General features: G+C 41.4%; 1 protein-coding gene across 1 annotated transcript; it reads right to left on the reverse strand.

The window, feature by feature from the left end:
• Positions 1–19,481: 19,481 nt before the first annotated feature.
• Positions 19,482–22,844, reverse strand: LOC140180645 (uncharacterized). The gene is made up of 4 exons (XM_072221903.1): positions 21,974–22,844; positions 21,130–21,898; positions 20,331–20,769; positions 19,482–19,985 (listed from the first exon to the last, which is right to left on the reverse strand). The coding sequence occupies exons 1-4, from the start codon at positions 22,842–22,844 to the stop codon at positions 19,482–19,484; spliced, it is 2,583 nt and encodes an 860-aa protein (XP_072078004.1).
• Between the last annotated feature and the right edge of the window lie 87 nt (positions 22,845–22,931).

Raw genomic sequence — 22,931 nt, forward strand, 5'->3', positions numbered from 1 at the left:
ATGGACCTAAGTGGAAATGAACAGTCCAGAAGGACTCTGGGATTATATGCTAACCCCACTACTGCTTCATATGGGAGTAGTATCTGTATACCCTCCATCGGAGTCAGTAGTTTTGAGTTGAATTCTCAGCTCATTATCGTGGTGCAGCAAAGTTGCCAGTATTCCGGTCTTCCATAGGAAGAACCTACAGAGTTTCTGGAACAGTTTTTACAAATTGCTGACACAGTACATGATAAGGAAGTAGATCAGGATGTCTACAGATTATTACTATTTTCATTTGCTGTAAAAGACCAAGCTAAGAGGTGGTTAAATAACTAACCCAAGGCTAGCATAAGGACATGGAAACAGCTGTCAGAAAAATTCCTAAATCAATATTTCCCTCCAAAACGGATGACACAGCTAAGACTGAACATCCAAGGCTTTAAAAAAGGAGATAATGAATCTCTTTATGATGCCTGGGAGAGATACAGAGAGATGCTAAGAAAATGCCCCTCTGAAATGTTTTCAGAGTGGGTGCAATTAGACATCTTCTATTATGGGCTTACAGAAAAAGCTCAGATGTCTTTGGACCACTCAGTTGGTGGATCTATACACATGAGAAAGACAATTGAAGAAGCTCAAGAGCTCATTGATACAGTTGCCAGAAATCAGCATCTGTACCTAAGTAGTGAGTCTTCCATGAAAGAAGAGGCTAAAATAGTAACTGCTGAACTTAGTCCTGCAGAACATGTTACTGAATTCAATCATCAATTAGATTTTTTAACAAAACAGCTAGCCGAATTCAAGGAGATACTACAAGACACAAGAATGGCTAATATGAATATGGAAGTACAGTTGAAGCAAACAAAACAGCAGTTATCAAAACAAATAACAGAAGAGTGCCAAGCAGTTTAATTAAGAAGTGGGAAAACATTAAATACCTCACTTCAAAGCAGCAGGAAGCCAAGAAATGAACAAACTGCTACCCAAAATTCCTCTGAGGACAGTAAGAGCCCAGAGAGGAGTAATTATGGCGCTCAAATGCCAGAAAAGGGTGAAGAGCTGGCATTAAACGCCCAACCCATGCTCAGTTCTGGCGTTCAAACGCCACAAACAAGCAAGGAGTTGGCGTTAAACGCCCAATGGAAGCTCAGTTCTGGCGTTCAAACGCCAGAAACAGGTAAGGAATTGGCGCCCAACGCCAATCCAGCTTCCAAACCTGGCATTCAAACGCCAGTGAGGGATCGACACACCCACGTGCTGAATACAACCCCTCTAAAAAGGCTTCTCCAACCACCTCTGTAGGAAATAAACCTGCAGCAACCAAGGTTCAGGAATACAAAGCCAAGATACCTTATCCTCAAAAACTCCGCCAAGAGGAGCAGGATAAGCAATTTGCTCGCTTTGTAGATTATCTGAGGACTTTTGAAATAAAGATTCCGTTTGCAGAGGCACTTGAGTAAATACCATCTTATGCCAAGTTCATGAAAGAGATCTTGAGTCATAAGAAGGATTGGAGAGAAACTGAAAAGAGTTCTCATCACTAAAGAATGTAGTGCAGTCATTCTAAAAAGCTTCCCAGAAAAGCTTAAAGATCCCAGGAGCTTTATGATACCATGCATATTAGAGGGTAATTGCACCAAGATAGCTTTATGTGATCTTGGGGCAAGCTTCAACCTAATACCTGCATCCACTATAAGAAAGCTTGGTTTAACTGAAGAAGCTAAACCAACTCGGATATGTCTCCAACTTGCTGATGGCTCCATTAAATACCCATCAAGCGTGATTGAAGACATGATTGTCAGGGTTAGGCCATTCGCCTTCCCCACTGACTTTGTAGTGCTAGAAATGGAGGAGCACAAGAGTGCTACTCTCATTCTAGGAAGACCTTTCCTAGCAACTGGACGAACTATCATTGATGTCCAAAAGGGGGAAGTAACCCTGAGAGTCAATGAGGATGAGTTTAAGTTGAATGCTGTCAAGGCCATGCAGCATTCAGACACACCAAAAGACTGCATGAAAGTTGATCTTATTGACTCTTTGGTAGAGGAGATCAACATGGTTGAGAGTCTCGAATCAGAGCTGGAAGACATCCTTAAAGATGTTCAGCCTGATCTGGAGGATTCAGAGGAATTGAAAGAGCCTCTGAAACTTCCTCGGGAAGAGGAAAAACCTCATAAACCCGAGCTCAAACCATTACCACCGTCCCTGAAATATGCATTTCTGGGAGAAGGTGACACTTTTCCGGTGATCATAAGCTCTGCTTTAAATCCCCTGGAAGAGGAAGCGCTACTTCAAGTGCTAAGGACACACAAGACAGCTCTTGGGTGGTCCATAAGTGATCTTAAGGGCATCAGCCCAGCAAGATGCATGCACAAGATCCTATTGGAGGATGATGCTAAGCCAGTGGTTCAACCATAGAGGTGGCTAAATCCAGCCATGAAGGAAGTGGTGCAGAAAGAGGTCACCATGTTACTGGAGGTTGGGATTATTTATCCTATTTCTGATAGCCCCTGGGTGAGCCCTGTCCAAGTTGTCCCCAAAAAGGGAGGCATGACAGTGGTTCATAATGAAAAAAAATGAACTGGTTCCTACAAGAACAGTTACAGGGTGGCGCATGTGTATTGACTATAGAAGGTTCAATACCGCCACAAGAAAGGATCATTTTCCTTTACCATTCATAGACCAGATGCTAGAAAGACTAGCAGGTCATGATTATTACTGCTTTTTGGATGGCTATTCAGGCTACAAGCAAATTGTAGTAGATCCCCAGGATCAAGAGAAAACAGCATTCACATGTCCATCTGGAGTATTTGCCTACAAAAGGATGCCATTTGGTCTGTGCAATGCACCTGCAACCTTTCAGAGGTGCCTGCTCTCTATCTTCTCTGATATGGTAGAGAAATTTCTGGAAGTCTTTATGGATGACTTTTCAGTCTTTGGAGACTCATTCAGCTTCTGCCTTGACCATTTAGCACTTGTTCTGAAAAGATGCCAAGAGACCAACTTAGTTTTAAACCGGGAAAAATGTCACTTTATGGTGACTGAAGGAATTGTCCTTGGGCATAAAATTTTAAACAAGGGAATAGAGTGGATCAAGCTAAAGTGGAAGTAATTGAAAAATTACCACCACCTGCCAATGTTAAGGCAATCAGAAGCTTTCTAGGGCATGCAGGATTCTATAGGAGGTTTATAAAGGATTTTTCAAAAATTGCAAAACCTCTGAGCAATCTGCTAGCTGCTGACACGCCATTTGTGTTTGACACAAAGTGTCTGCAGGCGTTTGAAACTCTGAAAGCTAAGTTGGTCACATCACCAGTTATTTCTGCACCAGACTGGACATTACCATTTGAACTAATGTGTGATGTCAGTGACCATGCCATTGGTGTAGTACTGGGACAGAGGCATAAAAAGCTTCTGCATGTCATTTATTATGCTAGCCGCATTTTAAATGATGCCCAGAAAAATTACACAACCATAGAAAAAGAATTGCTTGCAGTGGTTTATACCATTGACAAGTTTAGATCATACTTAGTAGCATCAAAAGTGATTGTGTATACTGACCATGCTGCTCTTAAATATCTACTCACAAAGCAGGATTCAAAATCCAGGCTCATAAGATGGGTGTTGCTTCTGCAAGAGTTTGATATAGAAATAAGAGACAGAAAAGGGACAGAGAACCAAGTGGCTGATCATCTGTCCCGGATAGAGCCAGTAGAAGGGACGTCTTTCCTTTCTATTGAGATCTCTGAAACCTTTCCGGATTAGCAACTGTTTGCCATCCAGGAAACACCATGGTTTGTAGACATTGCAAACTATAAAGCTGCAAGATTCATACCCAAGGAGTACAGCAAGCAACAAAAGAAAAAATTAATTACTGATGCAAAGTACTACCTGTGGGATGAACCATATCTCTTTAAGAGATGTGGAGATGGAATAATCCGTAGGTGTGTACCTAGAGAAGAAGCACAGAAGATCCTATGGCATTGTCATGGATCACAATATGGAGGACATTTCGGAGGTGAGCGAACAGCCACAAAAGTCTGCCAATGTGGCTTCTACTGGCCCACTCTCTATAAAGACTCCCGAGAGTTTGTGCGTAACTGTGACAGCTGCCAGAGAGCTGGTAATCTACCTCATAGTTACGTTATGCCTCAGCAAGGAATATTAGAGATTGAGTTATTTGACGTATGGGGTATTGACTTCATGGGGCCTTTCCCACCATCATACTCAAACACTTATATTCTGGTGACAGTCGACTATGTATCCAAATGGGTAGAGGCCATTGCCACACCCACTAATGATACTAAGACAGTGCTGAAGTTCCTCCAGAAACATATCTTCAGCAGGTTTGGTGTCCCTAGAGCACTAATTAGTGATGGGGGCACTCACTTCTGCAATAAACAGTTTTACTCTGCTATGGTCCGGTATGGAATTAGTCACAAGGTGGCAACTCCATATCATCCACAGACAAATGGGCAAGCTGAAGTCTCTAATAGAGAAATAAAAAGAATCCTGGAATGGACTGTAAATACCCGTAGAAAGGATTGGGCGAGAAGCTTGGATGATGCTCTGTGGGCTTACAGAACAGCATTCAAGACTCCTATAGGGACCTCTCCATACCAGCTTGTGTATGGTAAAGCCTGTCATCTGCCAGTGGAACTGGAGCATAAGGCCTACTGGGCAATCAGATTCCTAAACTTTGATGCCAAATTAGCTGGAGAAAAAAGATTGCTCCAGCTGAATGAGCTAGAGGAATTCAGACTCACTGCTTTCGAAAATGCCAAGCTTTACAAAGAGAAAGCAAAAAGATGGCATGATAGAAAGCTGTCATCTAGAGTCTTTGAACCAGGATAGAAAGTTCTGTTGTTTAACTCTAGGCTCAGGCTATTCCCCGGGAAACTGAAATCACGGTGGAGGGGACCATATGTGATTACAAGTGTGTCACCATATGGCTATGTAGAGCTTCAAGACATTGATTCTGATAAGAAGTTCATTGTTAATGGACAGAGAATCAAGCGTTATCTTGAAGGCAATATTGAGCAAGAGTGCTCAAGGATGAGGCTAGATTAAAAGCTTAGCAAGGTCCAGCTAAAGACAATAAAGAAGCGCTTATTAGGAGGCAACCCAATTTTTCCTTATCTATGTTAATTTTCTGTTTTCCATTTTTATTTTATGTTTTCTTTAGGATGATGATCATGTGGAGTCACAGAAATCAAAGCAAAGTCAAAAACAGCATTAAAATAGCTCACCCTGGAGGAAGAGCTTACTGGCGTTTAAACGCCAGTAAGAAGCATCAGACTGGCATTTAACGCCAGAAAGAAGTATCAAGCTGGCGTTAAACCCCATAAACAAGCACCAAGTTGGCGTTCAATGCCAAGAAATGGGAAAAGCTGGCGTTTAATGCCAGAAACATGCAGCAGTCTGGCGTTAAACGCCAGGATTGCATACTAAAGACGTTTTCCATGCCTCAATGGAGCATGGATGCTAAGTCCTTGACCCCTTAGGATCTGTGGATCCCACGGGATCCCCACCTACCTCACTCCCTTCTATCTTCATTTCCTCGAGGACGAGCAAACTTTTTAAGTTTGGTGTGGAAAAAAAGCGTTGCTTTTTGTTTTTCCATAACCATTTATGGCACCTAAGGCCAGAGAAACCTCTAGAAAGAGGAAAAGGAAGGCAATTGCTTCCACCCCCGAGTCATGAGAGATGGAAAGGTTCATCTCAAGGGTCCATAGTTTAGTGGTAGAGCATTTGACTGCAGATCGAAGAGCCATGAGGGAGGAGCAACAAAGGCAACGAAGAGACATAGAGGAGCTCAAGAGCACCACTGGTTCTTCAAGAGGAAGAAGACGCCACCCTCACTAAGGTGGACCCGTTCCTTAATCTCCTTGTCTATTTGTTTTTCTGTTTTTCGATTTATATGCTTTATGTTTTATCTATGTTGTATCTTTATTACATGATCATTAGTGTCTAGTGTCTATGTCTTAAAGATATGAATGTCCTATGAATCCATCACCTTTCTTAAATGAAAAATGTTTTCTGAAAAAAAAAAGAAGTGCATGAATTTTGAATTTTAAAATAGTTTAATTATTTTGATGTGGTGGCAATACTTTTTGTTTTCTGAATGAATGCTTGAACAGTGCATATTTTTGAATTTGTTGTTTATGAATGTTAAAATTGTTGGCTCTTGAAAGAATAATGGAAAAGGAGAAATGTTATTGATAATATGAAAAATCAAAAAAAATTATTCTTGAAGCAAGAAAAAGCAGTGAAGAACAAAGCTTGCAAAAAAAAAGAGAAAAAAAGAAGAAAAAAAGAAAAAGCAAGCAGAAAAAGCCAAGAGCTCTTAAAACTAAAAGGCAAGAGCAAAAAGCCGATAGCCCTTAAAACCAAAAGGCAAGGGTAATAAAAAGGATCCAAGGCTTTGAGCATCAGTGAATAGGAGGGCCCAAAGGAATAAAAACATGGCCTAAGCGGCTAAACCAAGCTGTCCCTAACCATGTGCTTGTGGCGTGTAGGTGTCAAGTGAAAACTTGAGGCTGAGCGGTTAAAGTCGAGGTCCAAAGCAAAATCAGAGTGTGCTTAAGAACCTTGGACACCTCTAATTGGGGACTTTAGCAAAGCTGAGTCACAATCTGAAAAGGTTCACCCGGTTATGTGTCTGTGGCATTTATGTTTCCGGTGGTAATACTGGAAAACAAAATGCTTAGGGTCACGGCCAAGACTCATAAAGTAACTGTGTTAAAAAATCAACATACTGAACTAGGAGAATCAATAACACTATCTGAATTTTGAGTTCCTATAGATACCAATCATTCTGAACTTCAAAGGATAAAGTGAGATGCCAAAACTGTTCAGAAGCAAAAAGCTAATAGACCCACTCATCTAATTAAGACTGATCTTCATATATGTTTTTGGAATTTGTTGTACCTTCTCTTCTTTTTATCTTACTTTGTTTTTAATTGCTTGGGGACAAGCAACAATTTAAGTTTGGTGTTGTGATGAGCGGATAATTTATACGCTTTTTGGCATTATTTTTACGTAGTTTTTAATATGTTTTGTCACTTTTTATTATATTTTTATTAGTTTTTAAATAAAAATCACATTTCTGGACTTTACTATGAGTTTGTGTGTTTTTCTGTGATTTCAGGTAATTTCTGGCTGAAATTGAGGGACCTGAGCAAAAATCTGACTCAGAGACTGAAAAAGGACTGCAGATGCTGTTGGATTCTGACCTCCCTGCACTCAAAGTGGATTTTCTGGAGCCACAGGAGTCCAAATGGCACGCTCTCAATTGAGTTAGAAAATATACATCCAGGGCTTTCCAGAAATATATAATAGTCCATGCTTTGCTCGGAGATAAATGACGCAAACTGGCGTTCAACGCCAGCTTTCTGCCCTATTCTGGAGTTAAACGCCAGAAACAGGTTCCAAAGCAGAGTTAAACGCCAGAAACAGGTTACAACCTGGCGTTTAACTCCAAAAACAGCTTAGGCACGTGTAAAGCTCAAGTCTCAGCCCCAGCACACACCAAGTGGGCCCCGGAAGTGGATTTCTACACTATCTATCATAGTTTACTCGTTTTTCTGTAAACCTAGGTCACTAGTTTAGTATTTAAACAACTTTTAGAGATTTATTTTGTACCTCAAGAAATTTTAGATCTAAACTTTGTACTTTTTGATAGCATGAGTCTCTAAACTCCATTGTTGGGGGTGAGGAGCTCTGCTGTGTCTCGATGAATTAATGCAATTATTTTTGTTTTCTATTCAAACACGCTTGTTTCTATCTAAGATGTTCATTCACACTTCAATATGATGGATGTGATGATCCGTGATACTCATCACCATTCTCAACCTATGAACGCGTGCCTGACAACCACCTCCGTTCTACCTTCGATTGAATGAGTATCTCTTGGATTCCTTAATCAAAATCTTCGTGGTATAAGCTAGAATCCATTGGCAGCATTCTTGAGAATCTGGAAAGTCTAAACCTTGTCTATGGTATTCTGAGTAGGATTCAGGGATTTAATGACTGTGACGAGCTTTAAACTCACAAGGGTTGGGCATAGTGAAAGACGCAAAAGGATCAATGGATCCTATTCCAGCATGAGTGAGAACCAACAGGTGATTAGCCGTACGGTGACAGCGTACTTGGACAATTTTCACTGAGAGGACGGATGGTAGCCATTGACAACAGTGACCCACCAACACACAGCTTGCCATAGGAGGAACCTTGCGTGCGTGAAGAAGAAGACAAGGGGAAAGCAAAGATTCAGAAGACAAAGCATCTCCAAAACTTCAACATATTCTCCATTACTACATAATAAGTATTACTTAATCCATGCTCTCTTGTTCATTTGCAAGTCAATTGATAATTATAATTGATATCCTGACTAAGAGTTACAAGATAATCATAGCTTGCTTCAAGCCAACAATCTCTGTGGGATCGACCCTTACTCACGTAAGGTATTACTTGGACGACCCAGTGCACTTGCTGGTTAGTGGTTAGAATTGTGAAAAGTGTGATTCACAATTCGTGCACCACCAGTACACTTGCCGGTGAGTTTGTGTGGAATCGTTTTTCCCTCATCAATGGTGCTCTATTTTTCAAAATTTTTCTATGTTCTTGCACCAAACCAAGCATTTCAAACCTCCAAACAACTACCAAAACATTATAAAACCTTATTTAACCTACTAGACTACCAATTAAACTCAACTAGTTAAGCAAAGCATGAAATTTAGCCTAAATTACCAATATTTACAAAGAGGAAAAAGAAAAGATTTTACCATGGTGGGGTGTCTCCCACCTAGCACTTTTGTTTATTGTCCTTAAGTTGGACTTATGGGGAGCTCTTCATTAAGGTGGCTTGTGCTTGAATCCATCCTTGAACATTCACCAATGCTTGGACTTCCATTGTGCTTCATCATACAAAGTTAATAACTCCAAGCTTTGATGGAGTTCTTCACAAACCATAGGCTCCCAAAGTTGATCCACACCTTGTAAGCCAGGATCCCATACTTTGTTTTCACACCCGTTTTCAAGTTGATCATGGTAATCCTCTCCGGGTGGTATAGAAGCCAAATTCTCATGAAGGCACCAAACGATCCTCCTAGACCCATTCAATTGAGCACTACACCAATCCATGCTCCTCAATTTCGAGCTTCCAACCATAATGAGCCTAGACTTACAACGCCAACCACTAAAGATCCTCCTCTTATGCTTAATTCCACAAAGCGCCCTAAGTTGGCCATTCATTTCAAGAATACCATATTCAAGTGGGATAATAAAGCTAAAATTTAGAAGTTTTACCCAATCAAATGAAGGATTAGATGATAACCTAGGTGGAGGAGTTCCTAATGGTCTTGAAAAAGCACGCTCCACTCCCGTCCGTCCTCTTCTAGAGGCTTCCACCACTTGGCAAGGTTCTTCAAGCATTGCCTCTTGCCAAGCTTCCTCAAGTTCACATTTTTCTTCACCAAATTCTTCTATCTCTTCCCCATCACTCAAATAAAAAATAGGAGGTTAAGTGAAATCTACCTCATTATCAATTCCAAGCATATTGGGGAAGGACTCATCAAGCTCAAAAGGATCATATGTTGATGTGGAATCATCATAGATAGGAGGGCTAGTTGCTCGAAATACTTCTTCCAATTCTTTAATCACATTGTGCCTTAGAGGTTGTGCACTCTCCTCTTCAACATTGCTTTCTAGTTTAATGGAAGAAGGCTCAACAAGATCATCTAGGGGATTGATCAATATGGACAAAAAATCACTAATGATGGAATCCACTTCTTGATCAATTTCCCTCAACTCTTTATCCACTTCCTTAACATCGCTCTCCTTCTCAACACCAATTTCACACTTCATGGAAGAAGGCTCTTCAACTTGAGATTCCTCTATGTACTCAACATATCCTAAATACCCAACCTCTACTTCCTCTTGTTCAATAATTTCTATCTCCTCCTCTTGTTGTACTTCTTGCTTTAACTCCTCTTCTTCACCTTGGAGCTCCAAATTCACTCCATCACTATGCTCCTTGATTGCTTCTCCACATTCAACAATGGGAGTACTTGGGATGTATGAGCTTAGGTGGGAGGTTATGTGACTAACGGCTTCTACTATGATAGCCATCTTGGCTTCTAGCTCCTCAAACTCCTTTTCCGTCCCCTCTTGTTGCCTTAGGATATGAGATTCAAGATCTCTTAGTTCTTGCGTGAGGGCTTCATCGAGGGGCGGTGGTGGAAGAGAGGGTTCATTGTTTGAGGGAAAGGCATTGTAGTTGGAAGGTGGTTCATATTGGTGAAAGTCTTGAGGTGGTACATATGGAATTTGTGGTTCTTCAGGGTATTGGTGTTTGATGACTGGAACTCACACCCTATTCAAAATTGGTGAATTAGTCCTTTTGGCAAGCGCACTAAAATTATCGTCAAGTAATAACCTACAGTGGAGTGGGATCGTATCCACAGAGATTGGCAAATTCAAGCAGTTTTAATCGATTGATGAATTAGTCAAGCGGATCAATAGGATTGTAGAGTGCAGAATTGTAAATGACATAAATGTAAATGACTAGAATATAAAGAAAAGCGATAAAGTGCAGAAATATAAATGGCAGAAAGTAAAGTGCAGAATCATAAATGACTTGAATGAAAATGGGAATGGGGAATTGCTGAATGTAAAAATAAGCTATAAAGAATTGGATAGATAAGAATGGGGAAATTCATTGAGATTGGGAGATGTTGTCTCTTTGGATCAAATCTAGCTTATATCCTCTTCAATTATACAACTCATTGACCTCTTGGCAATCATGATTGATTAAGCCCCAATCCCTTGGTAACTCAATCTCTCAGATCTTGATCAATAGCCAATTCTTTGGTCTAATTGCTCATGAAGAGAGATATGCTTGGTCGCTGATTATACCACACACCATCATAGGTCCAACTAGAGGGAGGATTATATGTCACATATCCAAACACCAAAACCCAGATTCTACTCTAGTGTGAGAAGGGATTTCAAGCATGGTTTCATGTTTCCTTTCCCAAGGTTCCCATGAAACCCAATTGCATTCAATCTCTTTCCCAAGATAATTGAACACTAAGCATTAAGAACGAAATTCCTTCTAGCAAATCAAAGAGAAGATGAAGAGAAGAAGGATTTCACTATCATTCATCCATCAAGTACAACAGAGCTCCCTCTCTAAATGAGAGGGAAGTTAGCTACTCATAGCTCAAAAGGTACTCAAAAGTGAAGTGTAAAAGTGGATCTAAAACTGATTGCTTAACCCCCCCCCTTTTCAGTACTCCTTGGGGGTATTTATACTACTCCTAGTAAAATTAAAGAATTACAAAAGTGAAAAAGGAAAATTACATTTTGGAGGAAAAAGAAAACACTCAATAAGCATGACTTCTCAGCTGGTGTGTGGCTGGCGTGCCTCTGGCGTGTCACGTGCTCTTCATTTCCAGCTTGGCGTGCCACGCCTATTCCTTCAAGTGGCACGCTCATCCCTCCTTCAACCTTGGCGTGCCACGCCTTCGAACTCAAGTGGCACGCCCCTTGCTTTTCTCACTTCTCTTTGCCTCTGGAAACTTGTACTAGCGTGCCACACCCAAGGTTTGGCGTGCCACGCCCTTGCTTTATGCTTGGCGAGGCTTCTCTGGGAAGTTGAACTAGCATGGGACGCCCAGGGTCTGGCGTGCCACGTCCCTCTTGTGAGTGAGTGGTTGCTCTATTTGGCATGCCACGCCACGAACCTAAGTGGCACGCCCCAATGCTCCTCTTCTGAATGACACTGGCGTGCCACGCCTGGCTACTCAAGTGGCATGCCTAAGTGAAGAATGGTGAATGGCATGCCACGCCTTCGATACCAAGTGGCACGCCCAGTCTTTGCTTTTGGTCCTTTGTGCATTGGCGTGCCACGCCTGGTTGCTCAAGTGGCACGCCCAGTCTTCAATTGCCTTCATCCCCTTCTTTGGATTATTGTACCAGCGTGCCACGCCATGCTGCTCAAGTGGCATGCCCATGGGTTTGTGAACTCTTCAATCTTGGCGTGCCACGCCTGGGTTCTCAAGTAGCACGCCCAAGTGACTTCTTGGGGCTGGCGTGCCACGCCTTCAATACCAAGTGGCACGCCATAGTGAAGATTCTTCTTGGGATGGAGAGTTGGCGTGCCACGCCCCTTTGCTCAAGTGGCACGCCCATAGTAGTTGATGGGTCAGGCGTCCATGCCCAGCTTGGCGTGCCACGCCCCTTTTATGTCCTTCATTGTAGCTCTCTGGAATTTTGTATCAGCGTGCCACGCCAAGTCTCTGGTGTGCCATGCCCATATGCATACTTTGAATCTCTTCTCTGGACTTTAGTACTAGCGTGGCACGCCAGCTCCTGGCGTGCCACGTCAGTGCGTTTTTATGGCGTTTGCTTCAAGTGTCACGCCAGTTTCACATGCCCAGCTTCTTGTTTGTCTTCTAACCCATTTTTGATTCTTTTCTCACATGAAATTCAGCACAACTCATCTCAAAGTAGTGTACCATAATATTCATCAAATAATGCATGAATTATACTAATCAAATGAGATTTATGCTCTTTGATGGTCTTCTTTATGCAAGAAAGAAGGGTAGATGATGCAAGTCATCAGTGTTGGAATGGTGGTGGCTCTAGATATGGTTCATATGGTGGTTGGTATGGTAGATCTGGATTAGGATCATATGGTGGTGGATGGTAGTAGGAGGCTTGTGAGTATGGTTATTGAGGGCTATGTTGAGAAGGGGGTTCATATGCATATGATGGTTGTGGTTGACAATCACAATAAGGGTCATCACACACATTAGATTGGTATGCATTAGGATTTGGACTGTACCCATAAGAATCCGAAGAGTAGTCATGTTGGGGTGGTGCTTGAACGGCTTCGATGGCATAAAATGCCTTTTGGTCCTTGCGCATCTCCGTGAGGAGAGTAGTCATGTCCCCAAGCACTCTTGTCAAACTCGATTCGGAAGGAGGTTGTTGCCAAGAAGGTTGTCTATAAGCTTGGGGTTCCTTACTCCCTTGATCTCCAAATCCTTGATGCATGTTATCATTATAAATTCCATCTCCTACAACATAGTTTGAACCACACTCATAGCCAAAGTGATGAGAATTCATGGACAAAGTTCTTCACATTCAACTTGTAACACCCTAATTAGCCTAAGATTTACCTCACGTCGTAAAGCTAAGGTTAATCAGAGATTACAACAGTTCTAAACTCATACATATAATATATAGAAAGGATTAATATAATCTAGAAGCTCGATGAATGATATAGCTCAACAATAGGATTTGAAAAGCGCAAAACGTACAAGCAAAGATTCTAACTTAAGGCACAAGAAACAGATAAGATATAACAAAGATTAGTATATAATATCATAGGAAACTAGCCACGACTCGCGGAGTTTAAGCCGGTTAGCCATATACAGATATACAGAACCAAATAGTAAAAACAGCTTATATAAATTTTGTTCTCTCAAATACAAGCCTCTAGGCAAAACAAATACAAAAGTTAGAGACATATATAAAATAAACCAAAAGACCCAAAAGATGTCCGGATCCTCCGCTCCTGTCACCAACCAGACAACTCACCTAGGTGGGTTGCGACCTGCATCTGAAAAACACAACAGAAATATGGTATGAGAACCAGAGGTTCTCAGTATGGTAACAGTGCATAGTGCTGTAGAATATAAGACCCCGGGACTCCAAAGGCAACCCTAAGCTCTATATCCATCACATGAATTCAAATAAACCGGGTAATCTATCTGAAGGAATTTCTACTCTAATCAAACACCGCTGTCCCACAACCTTCACCAACCTATCCTCCATGCAATCTCATCGCCACTACCTTTCGAACCTCCTCAATCCCAGTAGAAAGCACAATTAATAGGAATGCAAGTAATTCACAAGTAAAAGCATATAACGTATTCAATTAGGCATACAATTACAAGTCGGTAAAGCAAACAAACACGTAGAAAATGCACATGATGAATGTCTGTCCTACTGGCTGTGATATCACATTGTCGGGTCAACTGCCAACCCGACACATCTCTGATAGAGAGAATTTAGTTGATGGTTTAGAATTTCTCTTATAGAAATAAGAACTTCGTTGTAAGTATAGTTCTAAACCAACAAATAATCATCCCAATCAAAAATATTGGTTTTGTCATAAGTACAAACCCCAATGAAAATTAACCGAAGTATTTAAACCTCGGGTCGTTTCACAAGGAATTGCAATGAAGTGGTCAATTATTGGCTATGAAGGTGCAAGGGGTTTGATTTATAAGGGTGCAAGAAAATAAATGGCAAAGAAAGTAAATCAAGCAAGCATTTAAAGATGACATGTAATAAAGAGAAGCAATTAGTAAAGAGAGACATTCATGGCAAGGATTGAGATTATAGGCTTTCCATCCTAGTCACTAATAACAATAATTAACAAGAATTTATCTTATTTCATCATCTCCAATGTTTGAAGAAGGTGTAAGTTATCTTCCATGAGAGAAAGTCAAACAAGATTAGTTAATCTCAATCCAAAAATCCTAATCAACTTACTAACGGAATTAGCAAGAGATTAGAGTCAATGAAAATCATATTAACTAACAACTCTAGAAAGTATAATCATATAAATGGCAAAGAAAGTAAATCAAGCAAGCATTTAAAGATGACATGTAATAAAGAGAAGCAATTAGTAAAGAGAGACATTCATGGCAAGGATTGAGATTATAGGCTTTCCATCCTAGTCACTAATAACAATAATTAACAAGAATTTATCTTATTTCGTCATCTCCAATGTTTGAAGAAGGTGTAAGTTATCTTCCATGAGAGAAAGTCAAACAAGATTAGTTAATCTCAATCCAAAAATCCTAATCAACTTACTAACGGAATTAGCAAGAGATTAGAGTCAATGAAAATCATATTAACTAACAACTCTAGATCACCAACATGAGTTGGGTATTCATGACTCAAGATTACCTAATTACTCTTTCCAAGCCAAGAATGCTCAAGATCTACTCTAACATCCAACCAAACATTTTGTCAAACACTTGGAAGGTATAAAAGGAAAGCATGGTAAATGTGCAAGGAATATAAATCTACCAACTACCAATTACAAGGAAAGTAAAATTTACAACTCAAATTAACAATAAAAGAACATCAAACATCAAATTTCATTAAATGTAAACCAAATCCAACATGAGCATTCATAACCATAAAAGAGAGCATAAAAGGAAAATTAACACTACAAACCATGAGAATGAAAGAGTAGAAGCAAGAAATCATAATGGAAACAAGATGAAATCAAGTAATTGAATCTAGATCTAAGAGCAATTAACGTAATCCTAACCTAATTCTAGAGAGAAAATGGAGCTTCTATCTCTAGAAAACTAACTAAAGTCTCATCATGACTAACTAAGGGCTCCCCCCTTTGCTCAAGCTTGAATTCTACATGAAATACCCTCAGAAACGAGTTGGAATTGGGCCTGGGCAGTTCAGAAATTGCCCCCAGCAATTTTACTTTAAGTGGGTCACGTGCAGACATCGACGCATGTGCGTACCTAACGTGTGCGCGTCGCTCGCAAAACCTCTACTCACGCATGCAAGGCGCGTGCGCGTGGCCCTCAATTTTCCATTTTGTTCATTTCTTCATGAATTCTCCACTTGCATGCTTTCCTCTTCATTTCTTCCATCCACTACTTACCTTATGATCCTGAAATCACTCAACAAACACATCAAGGCATCGAATGGAATTAAAGTGAATTAAAATCACCAATTCAAGGGCCTAAAAAGCATATTTTCACACTTAAGCACAAATTAAGGGAGAATTACAAAACCATGCTATTTCATTGAATAAATGTGGGAAAAGGTGATAAAATCCCCTAAAATAAGCACAAGATAAACCACAAATTTGGGGTTTATCAATCTCCATGGAGATGTCGCCCTTCGGAATCCTTATATGGGAACCCCCAAGATATAGTGCTCGGATCACTGTCCCGGTACCGGCGCCTGCACGTTCTATTGATACGAAGGGATGCGAGCGGGATGCTCTTGCCACAGACCTCACATCTCAATGCAAGCGGGACGAACCACCGCCCTTACACCACTGCCGCTACCTCGACAGGTGGGATCCAACCGCCGTCCCTGCTAGGCGCATAGCGCCTCATAATCTCAGTAAAAATAATATTTCAGTGGTTTTCAGAAAACATTTTCAGTATACATGGATCCCTCATCTCAACCACTGTCCATTCAGATCTCAGTTTCCAAATATCAACAGTTCGTCATTCCTCATCTCATATATCAATCATCCTTCACCTAATGTCAAACCATCCTCAGCACGCCAGAAACCTAGGCCTCCATTTTCTAAAGTTTTCCAAATAATATCACCTAGAAATCCATTAAATTATTTCCTATGTTTTAACTTTTCAAAACTAGTCCCAAGAGTCTAAAAGTGCTTTTAGAGAGGCTTACAACCTTGTTGGGAAGGTGGAATAATTGAAATCAAATAAAATTTTGAGAAACAGGGCGTGTGCGGCCGCACAAGGGGGTGTACGTGCGCACGCCCAGGAGATTTTAAAAGTGTGCGTGCGCACAGGGGTGTGTGCGTACGCATAGATACTGAAATCCATAAGGTCTGTTCACTCGCACAGGGTGTGCTAGCACCCCCAACAGACTCCCCTTCCCGACTTGTGCGTCCACACAGGGGTGTGCGTCCACATAGGTCGCAATTCTCCATTGATGTGTGTGCACACCAGCTGTGCTAGCGCTGCAACCAGTAGGCACTTCCCTGCCTGTGCGTGCACACAGGTGTGTGCGTCCGCACAGAGTAAGATTTTCGCAGGGTTGTGCGCGCACACAAGGCTGTGCGTGCACACACATCAGAAATCATAAAATTCTGCAACTTTGCAGAATTTCAGATTTTTAACGCCAACTTTGAATGATCATAACTTCCTCTATAAAATTCCAATTTTCACAAACTTTATATCAATTTAAAGGGTTTTCAAATATCTTTAATCCTAAGCAAATCTCACCAAATTTTGAAAGCCGAGGCATAAGTTATGATCGAATAAAGTTCACCAAAAACCCAATTTTACCATACTTCACAATTTTCCACAATTTCTTACCATACCCATTCCAAACCATACCAAACCATTCAAAACTCCATTTTTCATCAAAATTAACCTATTGTATCATAATACACCAACCTTACCATATTCTCTTTCTCATTTCATTACTTTCAACTTCAACATCAACTATTTAACACTTATAATCAAACCACATTCAAACTTACCATTTCATCATTCTTAACACTACAATTATCATAATAAACCAACCTCCAATCCATACAATCATTCAACATCATCATATCATTGTAAATCATCATAATTGAACACAACATTCATCAACTCGTCATAAACCATCATACATCAACATTCAACATATCAACAATCATTTTATTTCAAACATATCCTATACGCCCTTAACTCAAAATTGAGCACCAAATGAGCTTTCAACCAAAATCCAGCCACCAATGCAACTCCAACAAGCACCAACAAGCTCCAAACTCACAATAATCAAGCTATATATATATAAATCACCACAATTCAACCTAGGGTTCCATTTATACATAAAATCACAAGGGTTTGGTGGCTCTTACCTTTTCCAATAGATTTGGATGTCAAAACCCAATGCTAAATAAGGATTAGAGTGAACCTAAACATCCAAAATCACAAAAACTCACTTAATCCCAAAGCCCTAAGAACCAAAATTTTGAAGAGAAGAATAGAAAAGATTTCGTGGTTACCTTTCCAGTTTCTTGTGTGGGTTTTGTAGAGCTCTTCACAAGGAACGCGTAGCCATAAACGGTGCGGTGATCGGAGCTCTGTAGCTCAAGATATGAGCTTGGAAAGAAGATGATGAATAGTGCTCAATCTCTTCTCCTCTCCTTCTTTCAATTTCTGATGGGTGTGTTTGAGTGCGTTTATGCTGATTGGTTCATTAAATGAACCTTTTATATGTTGGGCTTGGGCCTAACTTGGGCCCGGTCCAATCCGTTAGCGTTTTTAGTCTGTTTGGCCCAACTTCGGGTCAAACCTTTAAAATTAACGCCCGGTTTTCCACTTCTAATGTTTTTCTAAGGATTTTGTCGGTTTTCAGTTTTCTCGTGCGGTACCGGGTAGACTTGAACCGGTTCAACTATCGGTTCACAGTTTTTCACGGTTTTTCATAGAAAGCACATTTTCTGACTCAGAAAAACCCATTGAGTCCAAAAATTACCTTTAAATCCTCAAATTCTCACTCTAAGTCTTTAGAATCTAATTTGGGCAATATTAATTACTTAATTAACCAGTTGATTAGTTGCGGTTCTTACATTCTCCTCACCAAATAAGAAATTTTGCCCTCAAAATTTAAATGACCTAAGAATAGCTCGGGATAATCCTTTCGCATCTCGGACTCCAATTGCCAAGTATGCTCTTCAACTCCTGCTCGCTCCCAAGCAACCTTAACCAATGAGACTTCCTTTCCTCGCAGCTTCTTCACACTAGTGTCATCAATCCTCACTGGCGTTACTTGGAAAGTTAAGTTTTTCCTCAACTCAACCGACTCAGGCTCCAACACATGAGCCGCATCCGACGTGTACTTATGGAGTTGTGACACGTAGAATACGTCATGCAAGTTAGACAGATGAGGTGGGAAAGTAACTTGATACGCCACCGGCCGGAATCACCTTAAAACCTCAAACGGTCCTATATATCTTGGATTCAACTTCTTAGTTTTTATTGCTCTTCCGATCCCGGTTGTTAGTGTAACCCTCAGGAATACATGTTCTCCCACTTCGAATTCTAACGGTTTCCTCCTCTGATCCGCATAACTCTTTTGTCGACTCTGAACAGTTAGAATCCTTGCACGAATATTCTTAATGTTCTCAGTAGTCTCCACTATCAAATTTGGACCCAATATACTTACTTCACCAGATTCATACCAACAAAGTGGAGACTTGCACTTCCGTCCATACAAGGCTTCATACGGAGCCATCCCGATGCTCGCATGAAAGCTGTTGTTGTACGCAAACTCCACCAATGGCATGTAACAATCCCAACTCCCGGGTTGATCTAAAACACATGCTCTCAGCATATCCTCCAATGTCTGAATAGTCCTTTCCGACTCTCCATTAGTTTGTGGATGATATGCGATACTGAGACATAGCTTCGTATCGAAAGCTCTTTGAAAAGCTCCCCAAAACCTTGAAGTGAATCGGGAATCACGGTCCGACACTATGCTCGACGGCACACCATGCAACCTTACTATCTCCTTTATATACAACCTTGCTAACTCCTCCACAGAACAGTTCACTCGAATAGGTAGAAAATGAGCGGACTTTAAGCGATCCACGATCACCCAAACCGCATCAAATCCCGACCTAGTCATCGGTAAACTGGTCACGAAATCCATTGCAATTCCTTTCCACTTCCACTGGGAATCTCAAGTGGCTATAACATCCCCGATGGTTTCTGGTGCTCTATCTTCACCTTCTGGCAAGTTAAACACTTGGATACTACTGTTGCTACATCACCCTTCATCCCCGGCCACCAGAACATCCTCTTCAAGTCATAATACATCTTTGTGCTTCTGGGATGAATGGAAAGCCCACTGTTATGAGCTTCTGACAATAAGTCTTGCCTCAAACTCCCGACATCCGGTATGCAAATTCTTCCCTTGCTCCATAATCCTTCACCATCCCTAGTGAGTTCTCCACGCCTCTTATCACCAACTGCTTTAAACAATTGCTGAAGCTTCTGCTCATCTTGCTGAGCCCTTTGTATCTCTGATTTAAACGTGCTTGAGATTTGTAGCTGGTTTAAACAAGCCCTTCTAGCAACTTCACCAATACCCAGCTTAAGATCCACAAACTTATCTACTAGCTCCTCTTCCTTAATCCTCATCCAAGCAATTGTTAAAGATTTCTGACTCAATGCGTCTGCTACCACATTCGCCTTTCATGGATGATAACTTAACTCGAAATTATAATCTTTAAGCAACTCCATCCACCTTCTCTGATGCATGTTAAGCTCTTTCTGATCAAAGATGTACTTGAGACTCTTATGATCAGAAAAGACGCTAAACTTTACTCCGTACAAGTGGTGTCTCCAAATTTTCAATGCAAACACAATTGCCACTAATTCCAAGTCATGAGTGGGGTAATTCACCTCATGCGGTCTCAGCTGACGCGATGCATAAGCCACCACATTCCGGTGTTGCATCAACATGCAACCCAAACCCTTCACTGACGCATCATAATACACTTCGAATGATGCGTGCGGTTCTGACAAGATTAAAACAGGAGCTGAAGTTAACCTCTGCTTGAAAGTCTGAAAACTCTCTTCACACTCTGACGTCCACACAAAAAGCGTTTCTTTCCTTGTCAACTTCGTCATTGGTAGTGCAATCCGGGAAAATCCTTCGATAAATCTCCGGTAATATCCAGCTAAACCCAAGAAGCTTCTGACTTTCATCACCGTTGTCGGTCTTTCCCATTCCATCATCGCTTCTACCTTAGAAGGATCCATAGCTATCCCTCCTTTGCTTACCACGTGACCTAAGAACTTTACTTCCTCCTTTAAGAACTCGCACTTTGACAACTTAGCATACAACTTTCGCTCCTTTAGGATTTGCAACATAATACTCAAGTGTTCTTCATGCTCTTTTGCCGTCTTAGAGTAAACCAAGATGTCATCTATGAAAACCACCCCGAATTTGTCCAAAAAGGGACGGAACACTCTGTTGATGTAATCCATGAAAACAGCAGGTGCGTTCGTTAACCCAAAGGACATTACTGCAAATTTGTAGTGTCCATAGCGTGTTCTAAACACAGTCTTAGGGATATCGTCCTCCTTCGCTCTGATCTGATGGTAACCAGATCTCAAATCTATCTAAGAAAATACTCCAGCTCCTTGCAACTAATCCATCAAGTCATCTATCCTTGGCAGCGGGTTCTTATTCTTTACAGTCACTTTGTTCAACTGTCGGTAATCCACGCACAATCGCATTCCTCTGTCTTTCTTCTTTACCAATAAAACTGGCGCTCCCCACGGTGATACACTCGGTCGAATGAACCTCTTGTTCAGAAGCTCTTCCAACTGAGTCTTTAATTCTGCCAGCTCTATTGGAGCCATTCTATATGACGCAATTGACACTGGTCCGGCTCCTGGCACCAATTCAATCGCAAATTCAATCTCCCTTTGAGGTGGGAACTCAGGGATATCTTCCGGGAACACTTCCAAAAAATCTCTAACCACCAGAATCTGATCTAAGTTCTGAGCATCACCTAACGCATTAGCAACCAACAGAATATAACTCTGACACTCCTTCCCACTACAATGCACTATTACAGAGTTCAGGTAATACCCCGTAGCTACCACTGCTCCATTTTCTCCATCCAGCATAAACCGAATTGACCGCTCAAAGCAATCCAACAAAACCCGATTCTTTGATAACCAATCAAACCCCAAAATCATCTCCAATCCAATCATTGGCAAACAGATCAAATCATGCACAAAGTCTCTACCCTCAAGCTTGAAACCTACTTGCCTACACTCTGACCTAGTCATAACTGTCTGATGCGGAGTATATACATGCAGATCAAATGGTAACTCTGACACTTTCAAGACTAATTTCTCAACCTTAGCAAATGAAATAAATGAATGAGATGCTCCAGTATCATACAATGCAACTAAAGTCTTATCACCAATTAAACATATACCTCTCATCAACGGATCCCCCTTGGAAGCATCCTTGGCATTCACAGCAAAAACTCGCCCCTGGTGCTGACTCTGACCCACACTTGGGTTCTTCTCACGTGTGCAATCCCTCGCAAAATGACCAGGCAAGCCACAGTTGGAGCACCCACCTATACCAATCTTGCAAAAGTCATATGGATGAAAATGTCCTCAACGATCACAAGCTAAATCCGAAGAACTCTTACTCTGATTTCCTCTCCCTTTGCCACGCTGAATCTGATCATGGGTGTTCTTTCTGATGCCTCCTAGGCTTTGAGGCGCATATCCTCCTCTCTTGAAGCTTTGTCCTCTGGGATGAAAATACTTGCCACGCCCTCGACTAGAGCTCCCTCCATGAGTGTCCTTGGATGCCGCCACGGTCTTGGCATACTCCTCAACCACTCTTGCCTTATTCACCAAGTCGGAGAAGACACGGATCTCTATAGGAGCCACAATAGTCATAATATTGTCCTGCAGCCCCCTTTGGTATGTAATACACTTCCAACTCTCATAAGCCTCTGGGGCACCCTGACATACCCTAGAAAACCTATAGAGTTCCTCAAACTTGTTGGTGTAATCTGCCACAGACATGGAACCTTGCTTCAGCTGCATTAGTTCCATCTCCTTTCCTTCCCTTGCAGACTCAGGGAAGTATTTCTTGTAGAAGGCCGTTTGGAACACCTCCCATGGAATATCGGCATTCTGAAGCTGTAGCAAGCGACACTTTGCTTGCCACCAGGGCTGGGCCTCTCCCGCTAGCTGATAAGCGGCAAACTCGACATATTGATTGATGGGAACATGCTGCACCTGTAAAGCACGCTCCATAGCCCGGAACCAGTTGTCCACTTCAGTAGGATTAGTTGATCCTCGGAAAGTTAGCGGATAAATCTTGAGGAACATCACCAAGGTCATCGGAACACCACCCGTGTTATCGCCGTTTCCCTCAGCATTGTCATTAGCATTCCCTTTGCCATTCCCGTTTCTGTTTTCGGCGGGTTGGCCCAATCTCTGCACAACTTGCAGAGTCGCAGCAGCGTTAGCTTCTGTGGTATTTGCTAAGTTAGCCATGGCCGCCATGAATTCAGCATGGTTGTCAGCTGGTTGCTCATTCCTACTTTCTCGTATACGCGTTCGACCTCGTCCGCGAGTGGCCATGTAGGGTTC

This window comes from Arachis hypogaea, chromosome 17, assembly GCF_003086295.3.
Source record: "Arachis hypogaea cultivar Tifrunner chromosome 17, arahy.Tifrunner.gnm2.J5K5, whole genome shotgun sequence".
Classification (NCBI taxonomy): domain Eukaryota; kingdom Viridiplantae; phylum Streptophyta; class Magnoliopsida; order Fabales; family Fabaceae; genus Arachis; species Arachis hypogaea.